The 19,196-nt window shown below is 37.5% G+C and overlaps 3 protein-coding genes across 5 annotated transcripts; 2 read left to right on the top strand and 1 right to left on the bottom strand.

Annotated features, from left to right (window-relative positions):
- Positions 1-272: 272 nt before the first annotated feature.
- On the bottom strand, positions 273-6,592 carry LOC141907987 (T-complex protein 11-like protein 1). 2 transcript variants are annotated; one of them, XM_074797751.1, is made up of 10 exons: positions 6,426-6,592; positions 5,395-5,568; positions 5,119-5,251; positions 4,921-5,041; positions 4,187-4,407; positions 3,539-3,675; positions 3,071-3,258; positions 2,699-2,880; positions 2,369-2,535; positions 273-1,466 (listed from the first exon to the last, which is right to left on the bottom strand). In XM_074797751.1, exons 2-10 carry the CDS (start codon positions 5,564-5,566, stop codon positions 1,246-1,248), a joined length of 1,542 nt encoding a protein of 513 aa, XP_074653852.1. In that variant the 5' UTR covers positions 5,567-5,568; positions 6,426-6,592; the 3' UTR covers positions 273-1,245. The 2 variants fall into 2 exon arrangements, with proteins under 2 accessions (XP_074653852.1, XP_074653843.1); XM_074797742.1 differs by lacking the exon at positions 6,426-6,592 and adding an exon at positions 5,821-5,892.
- Positions 6,593-10,697: 4,105 nt separating this feature from the next.
- On the top strand, positions 10,698-15,222 carry LOC141912327 (UBX domain-containing protein 11-like). 2 transcript variants are annotated; one of them, XM_074803588.1, is made up of 15 exons: positions 10,698-10,721; positions 10,914-11,064; positions 11,153-11,187; positions 11,268-11,450; positions 11,869-11,963; positions 12,054-12,108; positions 12,391-12,473; positions 12,542-12,632; positions 12,706-12,839; positions 13,095-13,262; positions 13,396-13,555; positions 13,684-13,787; positions 13,879-13,946; positions 14,069-14,218; positions 14,480-15,222. In XM_074803588.1, the coding sequence occupies exons 2-15, from the start codon at positions 10,991-10,993 to the stop codon at positions 14,604-14,606; spliced, it is 1,527 nt and encodes a 508-aa protein (XP_074659689.1). In that variant the 5' UTR covers positions 10,698-10,721; positions 10,914-10,990; the 3' UTR covers positions 14,607-15,222. The 2 variants fall into 2 exon arrangements, with proteins under 2 accessions (XP_074659689.1, XP_074659681.1); XM_074803580.1 differs by lacking the exon at positions 10,698-10,721 and adding an exon at positions 10,742-10,843.
- A 773-nt stretch (positions 15,223-15,995) lies between these two features.
- LOC141914961 (ciliary microtubule associated protein 1A-like) lies at positions 15,996-17,677 on the top strand. Its single transcript, XM_074806314.1, has 4 exons — positions 15,996-16,395; positions 16,647-16,771; positions 17,158-17,298; positions 17,535-17,677. The coding sequence occupies exons 1-4, from the start codon at positions 15,996-15,998 to the stop codon at positions 17,625-17,627; spliced, it is 759 nt and encodes a 252-aa protein (XP_074662415.1). The 3' UTR covers positions 17,628-17,677.
- The last annotated feature ends 1,519 nt before the right edge of the window (positions 17,678-19,196 follow it).

Here is a 19,196-nt window from a genome sequence, read left to right as displayed (position 1 = left end):
TATTCAATCAATCAAGAATTCGAAGAGTTTTCGATGATTATTCAGCTTGAAAATATGAAAATTTGAAGAGTTTTGTTTACGCCATCAAAAACATCATTCTGATATTACGAATACATGCACAATGTGAATGTGTAATAGTGTTTAGCCGAAACGTTGTTCAAAATGAATCGAGAGAGGGAGGGAGGGAGGGAGGGAGGGAGGGAGGGAGGGAGGGAGGGAGGGAGGGAGGGAGGGAGGGAGGGAGGGAGGGAGAGGGAGAGGGAGGGAGGGAGGGAGGGAGAGAGAGAGGGAGAGAGAGAGAGAACAATAATGTAGTTTTGCAGTCATATTTGCATATGAACCGTTAACTATTTTTTGAACTGGTAAACCTGCTGGTAATTCCCATGATGTATCACAATATCAAACAATAGATCAATATACAGCAGCACAAACGAGAATGACCTCAAAAACAAAGTGAGGTCCGAGGCTGGGTTCATTAAGTACATATGGGGAATAAAGCAGATTTTACAACCACTTTACCTTGCACTCATTATTAAGTAATATGTACATAGGGATATGTAGTCAATTCTTTTAACACCCTCCACGCATATGATCTGTGCAAATGGCCTCAAAAACTGTACAATTATCAAGTTACCCATAATAATATGATTGATAAGCTTACTTATCTCGTGTCTATGGAATATTTACCATTCTCGTTAGATAGGATAAACTGACTGCAGTTACAACATATTGCGTCGTCTAAAATATTCACACAACTAGAAGACTAACTTTCAACTCCAGTTCAGCAGTTATCAGTTAGATTTATAGCTCTGTTAGTTCATTCCTGCTTCATCCGCCAATTCCCGATATTCGTTATGATTCGCCTTCATAAATCTGTATAACCAGGATTTAAGTAAACTCTTGATTATCTGCCACTGTTAGGACCGTTGTCTAGTCGGGTGAGAGAACATCATTTTGATTAAAATGAGCCATGAATCTATGTTTCCAAGGATCTAAAATTTGGGCAGCGAACCGAGGTCCGGTGGTAATCCAGTTAACATGCGATCTGAACTAAGCTTATTTGACCGTAGTTTAACTGACACCCGTAGAACAACCTACACCTGCAGTGATTATTCCAATACTCATTAAATATTATAAATTTCACCTGTAATCATATCATCTCTCTTCTTATTATAAGAAGAACAACAAATCCATCATTGATAGGATACGAACAGTTCACACTTCGACCGAAGAAGGAATATTCTTCTAATTTCTCGGAGATAGATCGACGTTTCGTTTGGTAATTGTAGCCATGATATCTGCGTAATACAGTCCGAATACCGAGCGATTGTGCGACATCAAACGACAGAAATGACCGCAGACGGCGCTTAATTCCGGTTCGACAGCCGATAAACCCGGTGGAATTTTCATCGGTTCAGATTTACACGTCGTTAAAACTTGACGAATGAAATCAATCACACGTGAATCTGAAACAGAGTATAAATATTATAGAAAAATTGATTAATACTACCTGCACTGTGTACCCCTCAAGGCCTGCACTGTGTACCCCTCCGAGCCTGCACTGTGTACCCCTCTGAGCCTGTACTCTGTACCCCTCCGAGCCTGTACTCTTGTACCCCTCCGAGCCTGTACTCTGTACCCCTCCGAGCCTGCACTGTGTACCCCTCCGAGCCTGCACTGTGTACCCCTCCGAGCCTGCACTGTGTACCCCTCCGAGCCTGTACTCTGTACCCCTCCGAGCCTGCACTGTGTACCCCTCCGAGCCTGTACTCTGTACCCCTCCGAGCCTGTACTCTGTACCCCTCCGAGCCTGTACTCTGTACCCCTCCGAGCCTGCACTGTGTACCCCTCCGAGCCTGCACTGTGTACCCCTCCGAGCCTGCACTGTGTACCCCTCCGAGCCTGCACTGTGTACCCCTCCGAGCCTGTACTCTGTACCCCTCCGAGCCTGTACTCTGTACCCCTCCGAGCCTGTACTCTGTACCCCTCCGAGCCTGTACTCTGTACCCCTCCGAGCCTGCACTGTGTACCCCTCCGAGCCTGCACTGTGTACCCCTCTGAGCCTGCACTGTGTACCCCTCCGAGCCTGTACTCTGTACCCCTCCGAGCCTGTACTCTGTACCCCTCCGAGCCTGCACTCTGTACCCCTCCGAGCCTGTACTCTGTACCCCTCTGAGCCTGCACTCTGTACCCCTCTGAGCCTGTACTCTGTACCCCTCTGAGCCTGTACTCTGTACCTCTCTGAGCCTGCACTCTGTACCCCTCCGAGCCTGTACTCTGTACCCCTCCGAGCCTGCACTCTGAGATGATCCTCGATGGTTAAGGTATGATGGTTTGAAGGGATGTTATTATTGAGAACTGTACTTACATAGTAGTCGTCTAACTGGATGATTTTTATCTAATACATCTTTGATTTGTCCTTTTAATGATTTTTGTTTTGAAGCGTCCATTTCTTGAAAACCATGTTTGTGAAGACATTCATTGACTTGACGGATCACATGGTCCCCAACACCCTCGATCTTAGATTCTAATTCACTGCAATATTCACAAATATAACTCAATCATTGAAACTAATTAAACCTTATATTCAGTCAAACACGACTCATGTTGTTGATGACTTATACACATGACGACTATTAAACAAATTTGCAATCAAAAATAGAGATGATCGCAGTAATGTCTTTATACTGGTACTTACTATTCTGGAACTTCATCCAACAAAATATTGATTTCGTTTTTAAGTTTAGTTTTAAATCCAGTGATTCCAGCAATGCCAGCACCGGCCATATTATACGTAACCAATAGTATCGCAGAAACCATCGTTAACTGTTGAGTTTTATCTTTTAAATCTAAAATCCTGCCTTCATCCATGACCATCGTCTGAAAAACACCGTCATTTACAACTACTGTTTGAGTTATTCATTACGTAATTATCATTCTTCCAAAGTGAAATCAATCTTAAGACTGACTCCAGTTCCAGAATTATCTCTGTCAGTTAAAATTAGTTCATTTTCAAAGAGATTCAACTCTTTTGAGTTTGTAAAAATTGGTTCTGGTAATTTTTCTTTACCTCTGGGAACGTACGCCTTTCGTCCCATGCGAGCAATTCCAGATACGCTTCATTCAGTATTGAAGCCGGAGTTACCATGGGAACAGGAGCTGATGCTTCCAACAATGCATTCTGCGATGTCATCTCAACTTTATCGTATGTTTTCTGTAACCAGTCTTTAGTGAATACCAATCCATCCATATCATTTTCTACAAAATTTTTATATCATTCATTTAGACTAGTTCCTCATCCTTTACAGATAGTTCCCTTTTCTGATTTATTCTGAGTTAAACTGCTCTTTTTCATATGAAGTGTTTGTTAAATGATGGGGCTCTAAAAGATTACGAGGCTCTTATGAGTCTAAAAGAAGTCTCACGGCCCCAGCGTCCTGAGTATAGGCCCCAGAAGGAGGCGGGCAAAAAGTTTCCTACATGTGCATACATAATCCTCAAAATCAGTCAAACTTGAAGAACTTTATTAATTACTGACCTTGTTGTTGTTTAAGAAACTCCTGAAACTTTTTCCTCTCATACTCCACGGAATGCTGTTGAATGTAAGGTCTCATTTGTTGTATAGTGAAATTCGCCATGTCCATCTTCATTAAATCGATCACAGAAAATATCTCCCTACATACATATATAAAACACAATCCAATCAATAAATGATGATTATTTTCTATTAGATTTTACTGGGAAAATATTGGGATTATGTTAAAATAAATCATCAACTAAAAATTGTTTCTTTCTTAGTGTGGGATTTAATATCAGCGATTTGAGGTGCATGAAGATAATTCTTGATATTTAACCCTTTGAGTGCGTCTTCACCGCAGTGCGATGTACGAGTCAGTAATGGATTTTGCTAGTACACCGCACTGCGGTGTATTGATTTTATTAGTAATTACTAATTATCTCTCTTGAAAGATGGCAGCACCTGTCAAACATAGTGAAATATTAGTAACTAACGATACACCGCGTCGCGGTGTAGACGCACTATAGTGGTATTCCCGTTATTCAACACACTAGGGTGGAATTTTTCAGAATTTTCAAATTATCTTCAGCACTATAGGGTATTAATTAGCCAGCACTGAAAGGGTTAAAGGAGTTTTCGAGGAATTGTAGTTATGAATCATTCGTTTACCTGAATAATGGAACAATTTCAGTAATTTCTCGTAAATCAGCAATATTTTCATCCCTAACCGGAGCGCACATTCGAGACATTATCGAAATCACGAAATCGGCGTAGTAATGAAAATCTAGAACTTCGTATTCAACTTTTTGTTCGATGAGTTCTAAATCGAGGACTTCGTTGATATGTGCTTGTAGGCGGTTGTGTTGAGGAAGTAATATTGACATCAACGCCTAAAAAAAAATCGCATATAGAATCATGAAATCATTTTGTTGATGATTTATCCAATTGACGACTTACACTTAGTAAAATCTAAGCTGAGTATTGATTTACTCAGAGGTATCAGGAGAGACCAAATCTGATCTCCTTTGAATTTTACTTAAGGTAACGTAGTTGTGACAATCATTATGTTGATGACTAATCCAAATGACAAATTGAAATAGAAATAGAGAGGCCATCATAAAATAATGTCTGTTTGTCTTAACCCGACTTCAAAGGTAGGCTACCGAGTGAAAATCTTTTTTGGGGATTCATTGAAATAAATTTTATTTTTGATATTGTTTCCATATAAAAAAGGTGATTATTTTTTTTGCCCTGAAATTTTGCAAAAAGATACCGACCTACCAACTCATCCTGAAAATTTGAGTCGGTGTTACGACAAACAGACAATTATTTTGGGATGGCCTAATGTGAAGACTTAAACAAGTCTGACTGTATTAAAAGCATTATCTATTTTCGATTAATACCTCTTTGATTTCTGCTAATAACATGAGACCATGAGAATAATCGGGTGGATCCTCTTTCAATTTCTCTTCCAATGAATCCCAGAATGCTTTATGCATTATATCTTTCACTTGTTTCTCCATACTGAAATAGTTGATCATCTTCTAAATACATGATCATTCATACTCCGATAGACCGAGTAAATAAACAGTATATTCTACCTGTTTTCTGGAGGATCAAATTTTTCCAGTTTGAATTCATTATCGACAGCGATCTCATGAGCTAAAGCCATGTTTGATATTCCATCAGCTGTCCGCATGACGTCATCGAATGAGACAAACTTCGGAGGTGATGCTGTAATTAAACAACAAATATTCAGCTAGTGAAACAGATCAGGGAATCCAAAATTCCCTCACGTTTCTTGGATTTTCCTAGTCAGTAACTGTGGTTTAGTTTCACGATCGGATATCCGGGGGGCAATTGTCCTAGAATCTTACCAGCTACATTGAAATGTAAATGGTTAGCTGCTGAACTGCGGTCCATTACTGAACTCCTCTCTTGTTGTTGTTGTTTATAAGACGTTGAATCATTTGACGATGACAACTCATCTGATTCTGCTGCTCGTGAATTATCCTCAACATTCCCGTTATCATCATCCATATTCTTCATTTCTACAAATACAAAATAATTCAATGAAAATAATTTCTAAATGATAATAAAAACGCAACTATCACAATCTTCATGATGATAATGAGTTTAATTACATGTTCAAACGTTATATAAACTCATTATCATCATAAAGATTGTGATAGTTGCATTTTATTATTATTTAACTATCTGGATACTCTTCCGAAATTATATGAAAATAATTTCTCCCGTTTTTCCAGGAGGAGACAAAATATAAATGCACGCATCAGGTTTACCGCGTTCTGGTGTAAAAGACATATCCAATAATCAGTTAGTCTTCTCTCAATCAACTAGCCTACACGTTGTAGATCAGAATTGTAAATATCTCGCAATGAAATCGATTACATTTTATATAGAGAGAAAATGTGCATTTTTCGAGAAATTCATGAAAAAATGGTTCTTACTAATCTCAATTTAGAAAGAATTGATTCAGACAAGGCCTTTCTATAAATAGTCATTGTTTGCAAAAGCTTTGCCAATTAAAACTAAAATTAGCACCAACAGCATTGCAATCTTCTTTGTGGCGCAAACCTCTAAGAATAGATTTCGAAATATTTCTAAATTCTTGGGCCTAGAAATTTCGAAATTCTATTCCCACCATATTCATTCTTAATAAACACATGATCAATGAATTAAGAAAAACCATTGTTTACTGTTGGGTGTTGTGCCCAAATTTCAACGATTTTAATGAATTATTCTTTCTTTTCTCATTTCAAATATTTCAATCTTTGACGACTCTGAGTCTGGAGTGAGATTAGTCTGGTGAACCCTATCCAGCTATCGGATCCGACAATTTTTTCTCACCCGTCGTCGACTGGTCGAGCGAGTGGAAAAAACTCACCTCTTTCTCTCGTTGTTGTTTCCGAGACGTAAATTACGTATTTAAACGACGGCACTCGTGTCACGCGGTGGACATTTCAAAATATTCTATAAATAGATCGTTAATCGAGATTATTCTCGAATATTTACTTCAATCTCCTCATTAAAATAATAATTACAGCTGCGACATTGTTTACGGAAGTGACGCCATTAAGCACTCACTAAAAACACGGATCTGACACCGGACACTCACTAAAACACGGATCTGACACCGGGTCTGGAATAAACACGCAAAGGGTAAATAGCTTAGCGAACTTCGGTTTTTAAGTCGAATGTGGTCGGAACTACCGAACGTACCGTATATTATAGTTCAGTCCCGATGTGGTCCCATAGTTTCAATCTTTTAGTTCAAGGATTGATGTCTGTCTGCAGAGTTTCCAGAACCTGTCATGTCAGGTCTTAAGACCTGACATGACAGGTCTGACCTGTCATGTCAGGTCCCGAAAAAACCCAAACTCATGACAATATTTGACGGAACGGCGAAATATCTAGGCATGTGTTAGACGAATGGAAGAACATTTTGAGTTGAATGAATATTCTGACCCGTCGTTAATATCGAAAATGATTCAACAATAACGATAAGGAAAATGTTCTGACAAATAATTCATTTGAAAGGTTGATTTATAAGAAGAAAATATTTATGTGTAAACTATGACTTATTTCTGTATTAAAGGTAAAAAATAAGTTTCAGGCAAAGATGAATTAATTAATGTAGAAATAAGAGCACATTATAAGAGAATATTTTCGCTAGATGAATCGAGGTCTTGATATTTCGTTTCCGCAATAAGACACTGAAAATTATCTGCTCACTATCACAGTTCGGCAACACTCCTCACTGTCCTGAAGTCCTGAAGTCTCACTATATATATTCATTGTCTTTATGATGTACATGTAAAAGAGCCGAATGCAATATAGAGACTGATTTTATTGAGACTGATTTTAAATCAACTCATCAATTTAAAGCATGAAGTTTTTTTCTTATATCAGTTTTAATGCAGACCTGTCACCACAGGTCCCGAGAAGCTCTGTAAAATGGCGCGAGCTGCCGTGTGAGGTCTCGCTTCATAATTATTGTTTTGTAGTAACTTAAGATTAACTATATCCATGGTTAGCAATCTATATTATATTCATTACTATAAAGATACCATAAAAAGTAAAGTTTTTTCCATTTCATCAGTTTTCAAGCAGACCTGTCACCACAGGTCTCGAGAAGCTCTGCAAAATGGCGCGAGCTGCCGTGTGAGGTCTCGCTTCAAAATTATTGTTTTATAGTAACTTAAGATTAACTCTATCTATGGTTAGCAATTTATATTATACTCTTTACTATATAAAGGTTATAAAAAGTAAAGTTTTTTCAATTTCATCAGTTTTAGTGCAGACCTGTCACCACAGGTCCCGAAGCTCTGCAAAATGGCGCGCGTTGCCGTGTCAGGTCTCGCTTCAAAATTATTGTTTTATAGTAACTTAAAGTTAACTATATCCATGGTTAGCAATTTATATTATACTCTTTACTATATAAAGGTTATAAAAAGTAAAGTTTTTTCAATTTCATCAGTTTTAGTGCAGACCTGTCACCACAGGTCCCGAGAAGCTCTGCAAAATGGCGCGAGCTGCCGTGTCAGGTCTCGCTTCAAAATTATTGTTTTATAGTAACTTAAGATTAATTCTATCTATGGTTAGCAATTTATATTATACTCTTTACTATAAAGAGACCATAAAAATCAATGTTTTCCTTCATTTTATCAGTTTTAATGCAGACCTGTCACCACAGGTCTCGAGAAGCTCGGCAAAATGGCGCGAGCTGCCGTGTGAGGTCTCGCTTCATAATTAATGTTTTTTAGTAACTTAAGATTAACTATATCCATGGTTAGCAATCTATTTTATATTCATTACTATAAAGATACCATAAAAAGTAAAGTTTTTTCCATTTCATCAGTTTTCAAGCAGACCTGTCACCACAGGTCTCGAGAAGCTCTGCAAAATGGCGCGCGTTGCCGTGTGAGGTCTCGCTTCATAATTATTGTTTTATAGTAACTTAAGATTAATTCTATCCATGGTTAGCAATTTATATTATACTCTTTACTATAAAGAGACCATAAAAATTAATGTTTCCCTTCATTTCATCAGTTTTAATGCAGACCTGTCACCACAGGTCTCGAGAAGCTCTGCAAAATGGCGCGAGCTGCCGTGTCAGGTCTCGCTTCAAAATTATTGTTTTATAGTAACTTAAGATTAACTCTATCTATGGTTAGCAATTTATATTATACTTATAACTATATAAAGGTTATAAAAAGTAAAGTTTTTTCCATTTCATCAGTTTTCAAGCAGACCTGTCACCACAGGTCTCGAGAAGCTCTGCAAAATGGCGCGAGCTGCCGTGTGAGGTCTCGCTTCAAAATTATTGTTTTGTAGTAACTTAAGATTAACTATATCCATGGTTAGCAATCTATATTATATTCATTACTATAAAGATACCATAAAAAGTAAGTTTTCAAGCAGACCTGTCACCACAGGTCTCGAGAAGCTCTGCAAAATGGCGCGAGCTGCCGTGTGAGGTCTCGCTTCATAATTAATGTTTTATAGTAACTTAAGATTAACTATATCCATGGTTAGCAATCTATTTTATATTCATTACTATAAAGATACCATAAAAAGTAAAGTTTTTTCCATTTCATCAGTTTTCAAGCAGACCTGTCACCACAGGTCCCGAGAAGCTCTGCAAAATGGCGCGAGCTGCCGTGTCAGGTCTCGCTTCATAATTATTGTTTTATAGTAACTTAAGATTAATTCTATCCATGGTTAGCAATTTATATTATACTCTTTACTATAAAGAGACCATAAAAATTAATGTTTTCCTTCATTTCATCAGTTTTAATGCAGACCTGTCACCACAGGTCTCGAGAAGCTCTGCAAAATGGCGCGAGCTGCCGTGTCAGGTCTTGCTTCAAAATTATTGTTTTATAGTAACTTAAGATTAACTCTATCTATGGTTAGCAATTTATATTATACTTATAACTATATAAAGGTTATAAAAAGTAAAGTTTTTTCCATTTCATCAGTTTTCAAGCAGACCTGTCACCACAGGTCTCGAGAAGCTCTGCAAAATGGCGCGAGCTGCCGTGTGAGGTCTCGCTTCAAAATTATTGTTTTGTAGTAACTTAAGATTAACTATATCCATGGTTAGCAATCTATATTATATTCATTACTATAAAGATACCATAAAAAGTAAGTTTTCAAGCAGACCTGTCACCACAGGTCTCGAGAAGCTCTGCAAAATGGCGCGAGCTGCCGTGTGAGGTCTCGCTTCATAATTAATGTTTTATAGTAACTTAAGATTAACTATATCCATGGTTAGCAATCTATTTTATATTCATTACTATAAAGATACCATAAAAAGTAAAGTTTTTTCCATTTCATCAGTTTTCAAGCAGACCTGTCACCACAGGTCCCGAGAAGCTCTGCAAAATGGCGCGAGCTGCCGTGTCAGGTCTCGCTTCATAATTATTGTTTTATAGTAACTTAAGATTAATTCTATCCATGGTTAGCAATTTATATTATACTCTTTACTATAAAGAGACCATAAAAATTAATGTTTTCCTTCATTTCATCAGTTTTAATGCAGACCTGTCACCACAGGTCTCGAGAAGCTCTGCAAAATGGCGCGAGCTGCCGTGTCAGGTCTCGCTTCAAAATTATTGTTTTATAGTAACTTAAGATTAACTCTATCTATGGTTAGCAATTTATATTATACTCTTTACTATATAAAGGTTATAAAAAGTAAAGTTTTTTCAATTTCATCAGTTTTAGTGCAGACCTGTCACCACAGGTCCCGAGAAGCTCTGCAAAATGGCGCGAGCTGCCGTGTGAGGTCTCGCTTCAAAATTATTGAAATCAAATAATTCACAATCATTGCATCTTTACAAGGCAAACATAAATTCTTAAATGAATTCATAACACATCATAGTTTGTTTTTTGTTTTTGAATAATATATTCAGAAAGCACTAAGATATGTTCTTTTTGTTTCTTATCGGCTATCATTTGTTTTAAATCCGCGCCTATCATATCTTCTAATCGTCTATCATCGGTTCAGTCATTACGATTTTCATTTTAGCAAATCGACCTGTCACCTGAGGTCCCACCTGTCATGTCAGGTCTTGGGCCCTGACATGACAGGTTCTGGAAACTCTGCAGACAGACCTAAATGAGTTCAAGTGTCAGTTAGTTTTTGTCGTAGAATACCTTCTTGATCGAAGACCTCGTATGTACTGTGACCAATTCAAATCTTTTTTATTGATCCTGTACTGTAAACATTACAAGATTTCCAAATTCAGTTGGTATAAGCTCATCCAGTAGTTATAAAAGCTTACCACCAACGATTAGGTAACTTACTATAATCTAATGAATAACCTCTCATTATGCAACTGTTTATGTTCATTTTCACTATTTTTAGAAAACATGAACTATGATTATATGCAACGCGAAATCCAGCCATACTAACTACTCCTCAACTAGCATAGACAACTGAAAATGAGTTCTCCATATTCAAATCTGAGTAAATTGCGTAAGAATCTGTTAACACCGGGGACAGGAGCAGGAGGAAGGTTTGTAGATCATCAATCATTTCGTTGTTAAATCACCCTGAAGAGGAAACAGACTCTTGAGTAATTTTGATATTTATAAATATTTCAGAAGACCAGCACCATTTAGATCTCCTGATATTACTGGTACGAGGTGATAAAACTGATATTTAATACAGAAATAGAATTTCATTTCCAATCAATCATTTCATGTTCTACATTTTCAGATATAATTCGATCGCAGATTGAAATAGAAGATGAAGATCGGCAACTTTTAGATGAAGTCACTGCAGAAATGGCAGATAAATCACGAACAGTGAGGAGATTAGCGACTGATCCGGTCAGCGGTGGTCGACGAAAACAATTACAATCATCAACCAGTAAACCTCCAACACGACAGAATAGCGACAGTAAGCATTCTAAGCGTTCTAAATACTCATCAAACAACTCCCTAGAAAACAAACATAGAGACTATATACACAACTTTATCAAGCGCTTATTACAAATATGAAATGTGTGAGAATAAGAAGTTTTTTGTGTTTGTTTGGCCCAAGCGAAGCAAAGCCTTGATACCTATACTATTGACTGTAGTTAACTGATATAAATCTCAGTGTAAAGTTAACATATAAAAAACCGACAGTAGATATGTAGAAATGTTTATTTTCCAACAGTTTCAGGTTTACTTCTAAACTCCATCATCAGAGAAACTAAAATCACCTATACAACTCGAAAAGTACTTTTTCGACATTCGAAAAGCCTCGTTTAATGCAGAATCATGTCTTTTTTCGACCACTGAATAAAAAATAGAAATGATTTGCTTGTTTTTAGTTCCGACTGATATGGATCTGATGTCCTCAATGATGTCAAGAATCGCTCAACTTGAATTAAAAATTCAGTTTCAAGATAAAGAGATCCATGATAAAGTAAGAAGAATCTGGTACTGAGTGTTTAAATCCTAAGTATTGATTTTTGAGTGCGGGGAAATATTTTTTCGAATGGAATTGATTTTTCAGGATAGGAAGATTAAGGCAGCGGAAGATAAGATGAAAATCTTGATCAGAGAAAGAGGTAATGATTCTTAATCTTTTTGAGTTTTGATAATCATCAATAGAATACAGTAGACGGAGAGCCAATAGCTTCAGATAATCACGTACCCCCGGACTCAACTACTTCCTCTGATTATCATGAGCCCTGCTTACAAAAGTTGGAAAACAAACCTACTTCACTTCATTCAGTAGGCTGCCTTGGATAAACATTATCTGTCCCAGAGTCTATTGTAATCTCGATAAACTGATTTATAACTTGTGTGTATTGTAATCGAGAATGTTATGTACCGGTATATGTGTTTAGAATCTGATGGAGGAGAAATTGAACACATTCAGGAGCTGGAAAAAGAGAGACACAGATTACAAAAACAAGTACAAGATATGGAGGTAATTATTCCGATATTGATATAAATGAAGTTTTAACTTTGTGCTCTATGATAGAACATTGTGTTTAGATATTTTTGGCTGATTATGGAATGGTCTGGGTCGGTGAAGATAGTGACAAAAATGATTCTGATTCTGATCAGGAAGAACTATGGAGACCAGGTATTTACTCATAATAATCAGCTACGTATTTGTTACATTGTCACAATGTAACAACTTCTGATATTTGTTTCAGGAACCTCGTTGCCTCAAGATGATGAGTTTAATGTAGATTATGATCTGGTGATTGAGAATATAAAAGATCTGAATGTTCTCGCTGGAGATGGTGAATCTAAAATACAACATACGACAGATGGAGCCAGGTTAAAGGTAAAGTATTTATTGGTTTTCATAGAAAAGTGAATAAAGCGCCTATGAAAACAAACAATGAATAAAAAGAAAACTACAAAAGAATATTTGAAATAGATTGCTTACTGCATCTAGTTCTACAATCAAACTTGAATCAAACTTGAACTGATAATTGTAAGTCCCTTGTCAGCAAGATATGCTCGTTGTTTAAAACAATGTGTGCGATTTTCAACTATTGCGTTTGATTTTGTCATGTTTTCTCTCTCATGTTTGCAGGCGACCGATCCTATCAGTTTAATTCTGTACGCAAATGGAATATTAATGTTTAATGGGCCGTTTCGACCGTTCACAGATCCATTTACTTATCAATGCATTAAAGATTTACAGGACGGATATTTTCCGTCGGAATTACAAACACTGTATCCCGATGGTATCCCGTTTAAGGTAAATTAAAACGCCGCAGTTCGTAGGTACCCAGTTCACGGTAATAGCGAAGAGTTACAAGTTGAGTTGAAATAAGTTTGTAAACTGGATGGTGTAGTTTGTTAGAATGATTTATGTTCTGATTATTAAACAGGTCACTGATCTGAGGAATGTGCATTTTAAAGATAAACGTGGTGTCGATGTGTTCTGCGGAGAGGGGCAAATATTAGGAGGAAAAACTCAACCATCGAATCTGATTCCTACGAATCTAAAAGACAGTAAATCAGAGATAGAGACAACCAGCACCTTACCAGGTAATAGATCATTATTGTAATGTGCAGGGGTGGTTTTGGGGTACTTTTTGTTTTGAACCCCCTTTCGATTATTTTCTACCGGTAAATCTGTTATCTATAACATTGTTTCTTCTTTAACTTTGTTTTAGCGCGACTATTATCAAGAGAACAGTTTCTCACTAAACTACCTTCATCGGTGATCAAAAATGGGAAAATAATTGATATCCGAGGTTCAATCTCAAATACACTGTCTGTAAGTATCAAATATCAACGTATGAATTCATGAGATATCATCGATCTGATATTTGACAATACGATAATTCTGATGTTTGTAATCTCAATAGGGTGGTCCTGATGCACCGGGATCCGTGAAATTACTGCAAACTAAAGCTGTAGTTGATATGAAACAAAGGTAGCCATTGATATTCATTCTTGTAGTTGGCGCAGTATAAACCCATATGGTTACTCGGGCAATTTACAACTGGTAGTTCATTTGAATGCTAATAGATGGCGTATACGATGCTGTATTTTCAGATTGAATGTGAATGAAGATGATCGTCCCGTATCGGCGCGAGATGTGACCACGTTACGTATCAAATCAGAAACGGGAGATGAAACATTTGTATTAAAAATGAAATTCCACGAGACAATTCAAGACATCAGGAATTATATCGATAATAATAGGTACATTGTTTAAATATTTATCTATTATTTTTAAGTTGACCATTGATGAAACACTCTTGAGTTCAACTTGTAATAATAATATAATTTAAAAATCCATTCTGAAATGTTTCCGTGAGCCAATAGTAACTATTAGCTCGATTGGAGCTTTCCATTGGAAAATTAAGTAAGATATAAAGAAAAAAGCTCAAGAGAAACTTTTCAAGCTTTTATTTTTTATTCCTACTGTGTGAAATGTTTATATTTGATTGTGTATATTTTTAGAGCCGATGATTGTTCGTCCTATGATATCGTATCGTCATTTCCTAAAAGAGTGTTCACCGATAACGAAGAGACGTTACTCTGCGCCGGTCTCACTCCTAGCGCTACTTTACATCTAAAACGAAAATAGATTTTGTTATCACCGCTTAACCCTTTCAGTGCTGACTAATTAATACCCTATAGTGCTGGAGAAAATTTGAAAATTCTAAAAAAATTCCACCCTAGTGTGTTGAACAATGGGAATACCACTATTGTGCGTCTACACCGCAGTGCGGTGTATCGTTAGTTACTAGTATTTCACTATGTTTGACACTTGCTGCCATTTTTCAATAGAGATAATTACAAATTACTAATTATATCAATACACCGCAATGCGGTGTACTAGCAAAATCCATCACTGATTTATACACTGCACTGCGGTGTAGACGCACTGAAAGGGTTAAACTATGAAACGTTAGTTTGATGATTTTATTTTGCGTAGGAAAGCTTTATTTCTTTCGGTGCATTTAATGTTGAATCAGTGTAATTCTATATGAAATTAATGATTTTAAAATTGCTTTGAAACATGGATGATTTTCTTTGAATTTGAAAGTGCATGTGATAGTCTATTGAGTGATATCCTCCATCCGTCCATTTTACTAAATAAATAAACTAAATGTTTTATTTTTTAAATATATTGAATTCATTTAAATGAATTAATTTTAGTTATTGATATAAATGTTTTATTGAAGTTATCGAATTTTTCATAGAAGATGTAACAAGTAAATTAGATAATTGCTTCAATTTGATTCTCTTGTCTTTTAATTGGAGTTTGAAGGAGTATCACTTTTAGGGGAAGGAGAAGTCTGACTCAAGAGGTCGAATGGAGGAATAATGAGCTTTGTTTCAATAAGGAGTGACAGTATGATTTCGTGGAGGAAGATATCAGTAATATCCTCTACCCTCTCGGTAACCGCTTGATGTTACGAGACTCCTGTGTGGGAGACCACTGACCATTTTACTTTTGGCTTGAATTTGGAATCTTACTATGATCTGCTTTATTGGAATTTAAAAGAATATTAGGCAGATGCACTGCAGTACACAATTATTCACAATCAGCTCAGTTGCAGTTCTAATCCTAGACAATCTTCTCCGCCCTCGCACGACTGTCACCTCCAAAGTCCCTCCACCCTCCCTCGATTACCCCCTCGCGACCTCGATCCGCCACCGCTCAAAGGATATTAAGGTTGCTATGTATCAGCTAGCTTCTGACGTCATAGTAACGAGGATACATTTGATCCAATAAGGAATGAACGTCTCTAGTTACCACAGAGACGGTTGTCAGGGCCGTGTTGAATCAACGCGTTTGCAGCAACTCTGCAAGCTATAGATTTCTCTTCTTGTCTCCTGATATCGGGGTAAGTTCAGAAGATTACAAATGGATTGTCAGAAGTCAGATGTTGAAAAATCGTCTTAAATCGTTCCACGCTTGATGCATAATTTGATTTAATTTCACTTTTAGCATAACTGAATATTAACTATGGTTTATAATTACACAATACGCCGGGCACCGATTGCCGCCGAGTACAGCAGTCCTGGACCGTGTTACAAAGTACCAGAAATGCTAGGAAATAAAAGCCACGATCCGCGAAGTGGATATTTCATCGCTCCCGCTTATTCGTTCGGTATCAAACATGGAAAGTTTCTGGATGATTGCAGCCCGGGCCCGTGTTATCTGCCGGATAGTCTGGTGAACAGGCACGGACGAGATGGCACCCCGAAATATTCACTGTACGGTCGACCTCGAGATTGTTTAGCTTTCCAGACACCGGGACCAGGCGCTTACTCCCCGGAAAAAGCGGGACCGTCGGCATACCGTAATCATCCAATTCATAGCTTCGGATGCCGACATAAGAGTAGAAAGGCAGATCAATCTCCAGGTACGTAGGCTATCACCGAAACATTCATCTCAATGATAGAGATTGAGGATCCAGTTCTATCTGAGGTCAAATCAGTTTGAAATGTCGTGTAAAATTTAACTCTGGTTTCAGCATCCGAAATTATGCTTGCACAAAATACGCCTAAATGCACCCACAGCATTTACAGCTTGCTGATATTGGCTGAAAATGCTAGTCTGAAATTCAACTCATCCGGTATTTTAGATTGTAAAAAAAATATCTATTTTCTTCAGCACCCAATAACTACAGCTTGCCGCAAATGGTTGGAAAAACTCCGCAAAGTATGAAAAAATCAGCTCCTTGTTATTCATTAACCGGTCGTCAAACTACAGGCAGTTTCCACGAGGATTTACAGAAGGTGATTATCTAATAATCATATAAACAATCTGTGATAGTCGTAGTACAAAGACACCGCGCGTGTCTGATCAGTGGTCACGAGTTGAGGCAACAAATCCGCCCCATGTGCACCGGATATGCCTCTACGGTTCATTTACAATGATTTGACTAAAAGTATGATTTGTGATTGTCGTAGTAAAATGAACAATGATGGTCATGGGTTACAATTTTTTTGACGGAAAGTTTGGGTTTTAGGAACATCGATGAGCATCAATCAATTCAAATCAATTAGACAAAGAAGAGGGACAGACCCCCTCCCCCCTTTCAAGATCAGCCCTCGGAACTGTGAATATGGGTGCTGATTATAAGGGTCATCTTCAGTAATCATTCACTTTTTTCACAACGCAGACGCCAGGACCGGGAACCTATAACACCGTCGATCCTAATCTCTACAAAGTAAAACAACCACTCCACAGTATGACAAGTAGACACGTGATGCCTGGCGATTCCACCATGAAACCAGGACCCGGCGCTCATTCGCCTGAAAAGGTAAAACATCCCTAATTTGCCGTTTACATCATCTGGATCTTATGTTCGCTTTACTTTCCAACGGAAAGCTCCATCACAGCTACGTCACACCCACTGGAGTCAGGTGGGGGACTAGATATTTGATAATAATTACTGCAGTTTAATGCAGTTTAAAATAGTAGAAAGACCTCAAGATCCGCGTGTATTAAGTGTAAAGACGCCTTACGATCTTTGTGTCGTTTTTTCTTAAATTTCAGGTTTGGAGTCATAAAACAATGGAGCCATCTTACTCGTTCGGTATCCGTCACAGTCAGTATCTGGCGCCTCTTATTATTGCCTGTCAAGAATAACCTATGTCTCTCAACGATCTACATTCTCCGTGTTATCTCCACCACACAATATATTGATATTCACTTCAAATATATACGATACATGACTTTGTCTAAACTTGGTTATAACCTGATGATAATAGAAATATACATGAATCTCTATGAAGTAGTTTACGTTTTCCAATCTTTTTCATACACATTCACGCATGTATGTATGTTTTAGTACTAGATAGAAACTGAAGATTTGATACATGTTCATTCATCGACAAGTACAAATAGATGATTTTACTAAACGTTTTCCAATCTTTTATAGGCAGTCGATTTGTTACACAGTCGATTCTTAATATTGCAAATCGTTTTGAATATTTTTTCTCTGGTAAAAAACAAAATAACGAGTAAAACAATGACAACGACGACGATCAGAATGATTTTACTGAGGAATGCGCTGGACCAATTTGAAGCTTCCGGTGTAGTTTCGAAGATGACGTCATCTGAAGATGTGATCTTACACACATTTCTAGTCGGTGGTTTGTATTCCTCCTTTATTATCCTGTAATTCCATTTTTTGGGCTTTATCTATAAGAACCAATGGAGTTGAATAAGCGCCACCGATTATAACATGTTTCATATAAAGTTATTTTCGAAGATGGGAAAAAGTCAATTGTTATATACGTGAATGAGCTTCCTGTAGGCCTACGGAGTTAACTAAAAACCTATAGCGGAATATACATATCTGATATCAGAGTCGGATCGGCCCAGTTTCAAAAATGATGTGCGAATTCAACTTTAATATCTGAAAATCGACACGGGGGTCTCACGCCCATACAAACTCCCTATACATTTATATAGACTATTGATCTTACAATTGCAATATCTTGGTAGGCACAATGTTGATTTTGATCAGCTGTTAGAATGTAACGTTGAAATGAAGCATCATATCCGTTTTCCCACGTATCATTTCGGTTTAATATACGCAGCAGTTCAGTCACATTTCGTAATGATAAACTCAGCAGGGACTCGTTCCGATTCGTTCTAAACTTTCTGAAAAAGATAATGTCCGAACCATCAAACGAAAAGACTATTTGCAGTCAACGTTAGTCTGGTTAGTCTGGGTGTTGTATTCTCAGCAGGGAGTTACCTCCCTGGTCTCAGAGACCGTGTCACGAGTCACTGGGCGGTCGCAAGGCCGATCGACACCGCGGCTCTGCCGAAAGTACCCCGTATTATATACATCTAAGGCTTAATATCATGCTTTCTTATGCGATTCATCGAAAATTATGTGGATAATGGAGTGCGAATGTTGTAATCACGGGATTAGAATATACTAACATTTTAACGAGCTATAATGATTGTTATAAGCATTATTTACCCCATTATGTTCGAGTCAACCCAAACGGGGTCAGCTTTGGGGTTTGGATCTGTCAAGCACAAAGATAATGGAAGCTCGGGGAAATACATAACAGCATTTACACACATTTCATCCTGACTCGAGTAACCACTCTGAAAAAAGCAAAATTATGAAATACATATAATTCTTATACAAATCATTAAAATCTATCGCAGAGATTACAATCCACATTTCACATCGGA

Source organism: Tubulanus polymorphus, chromosome 1, assembly GCF_964204645.1.
Source record: "Tubulanus polymorphus chromosome 1, tnTubPoly1.2, whole genome shotgun sequence".
NCBI lineage: Eukaryota > Metazoa > Nemertea > Palaeonemertea > Tubulaniformes > Tubulanidae > Tubulanus > Tubulanus polymorphus.
Note: the sequence above shows the minus strand (reverse complement) of the source record. Positions and strands in the feature narration are given on the sequence as shown.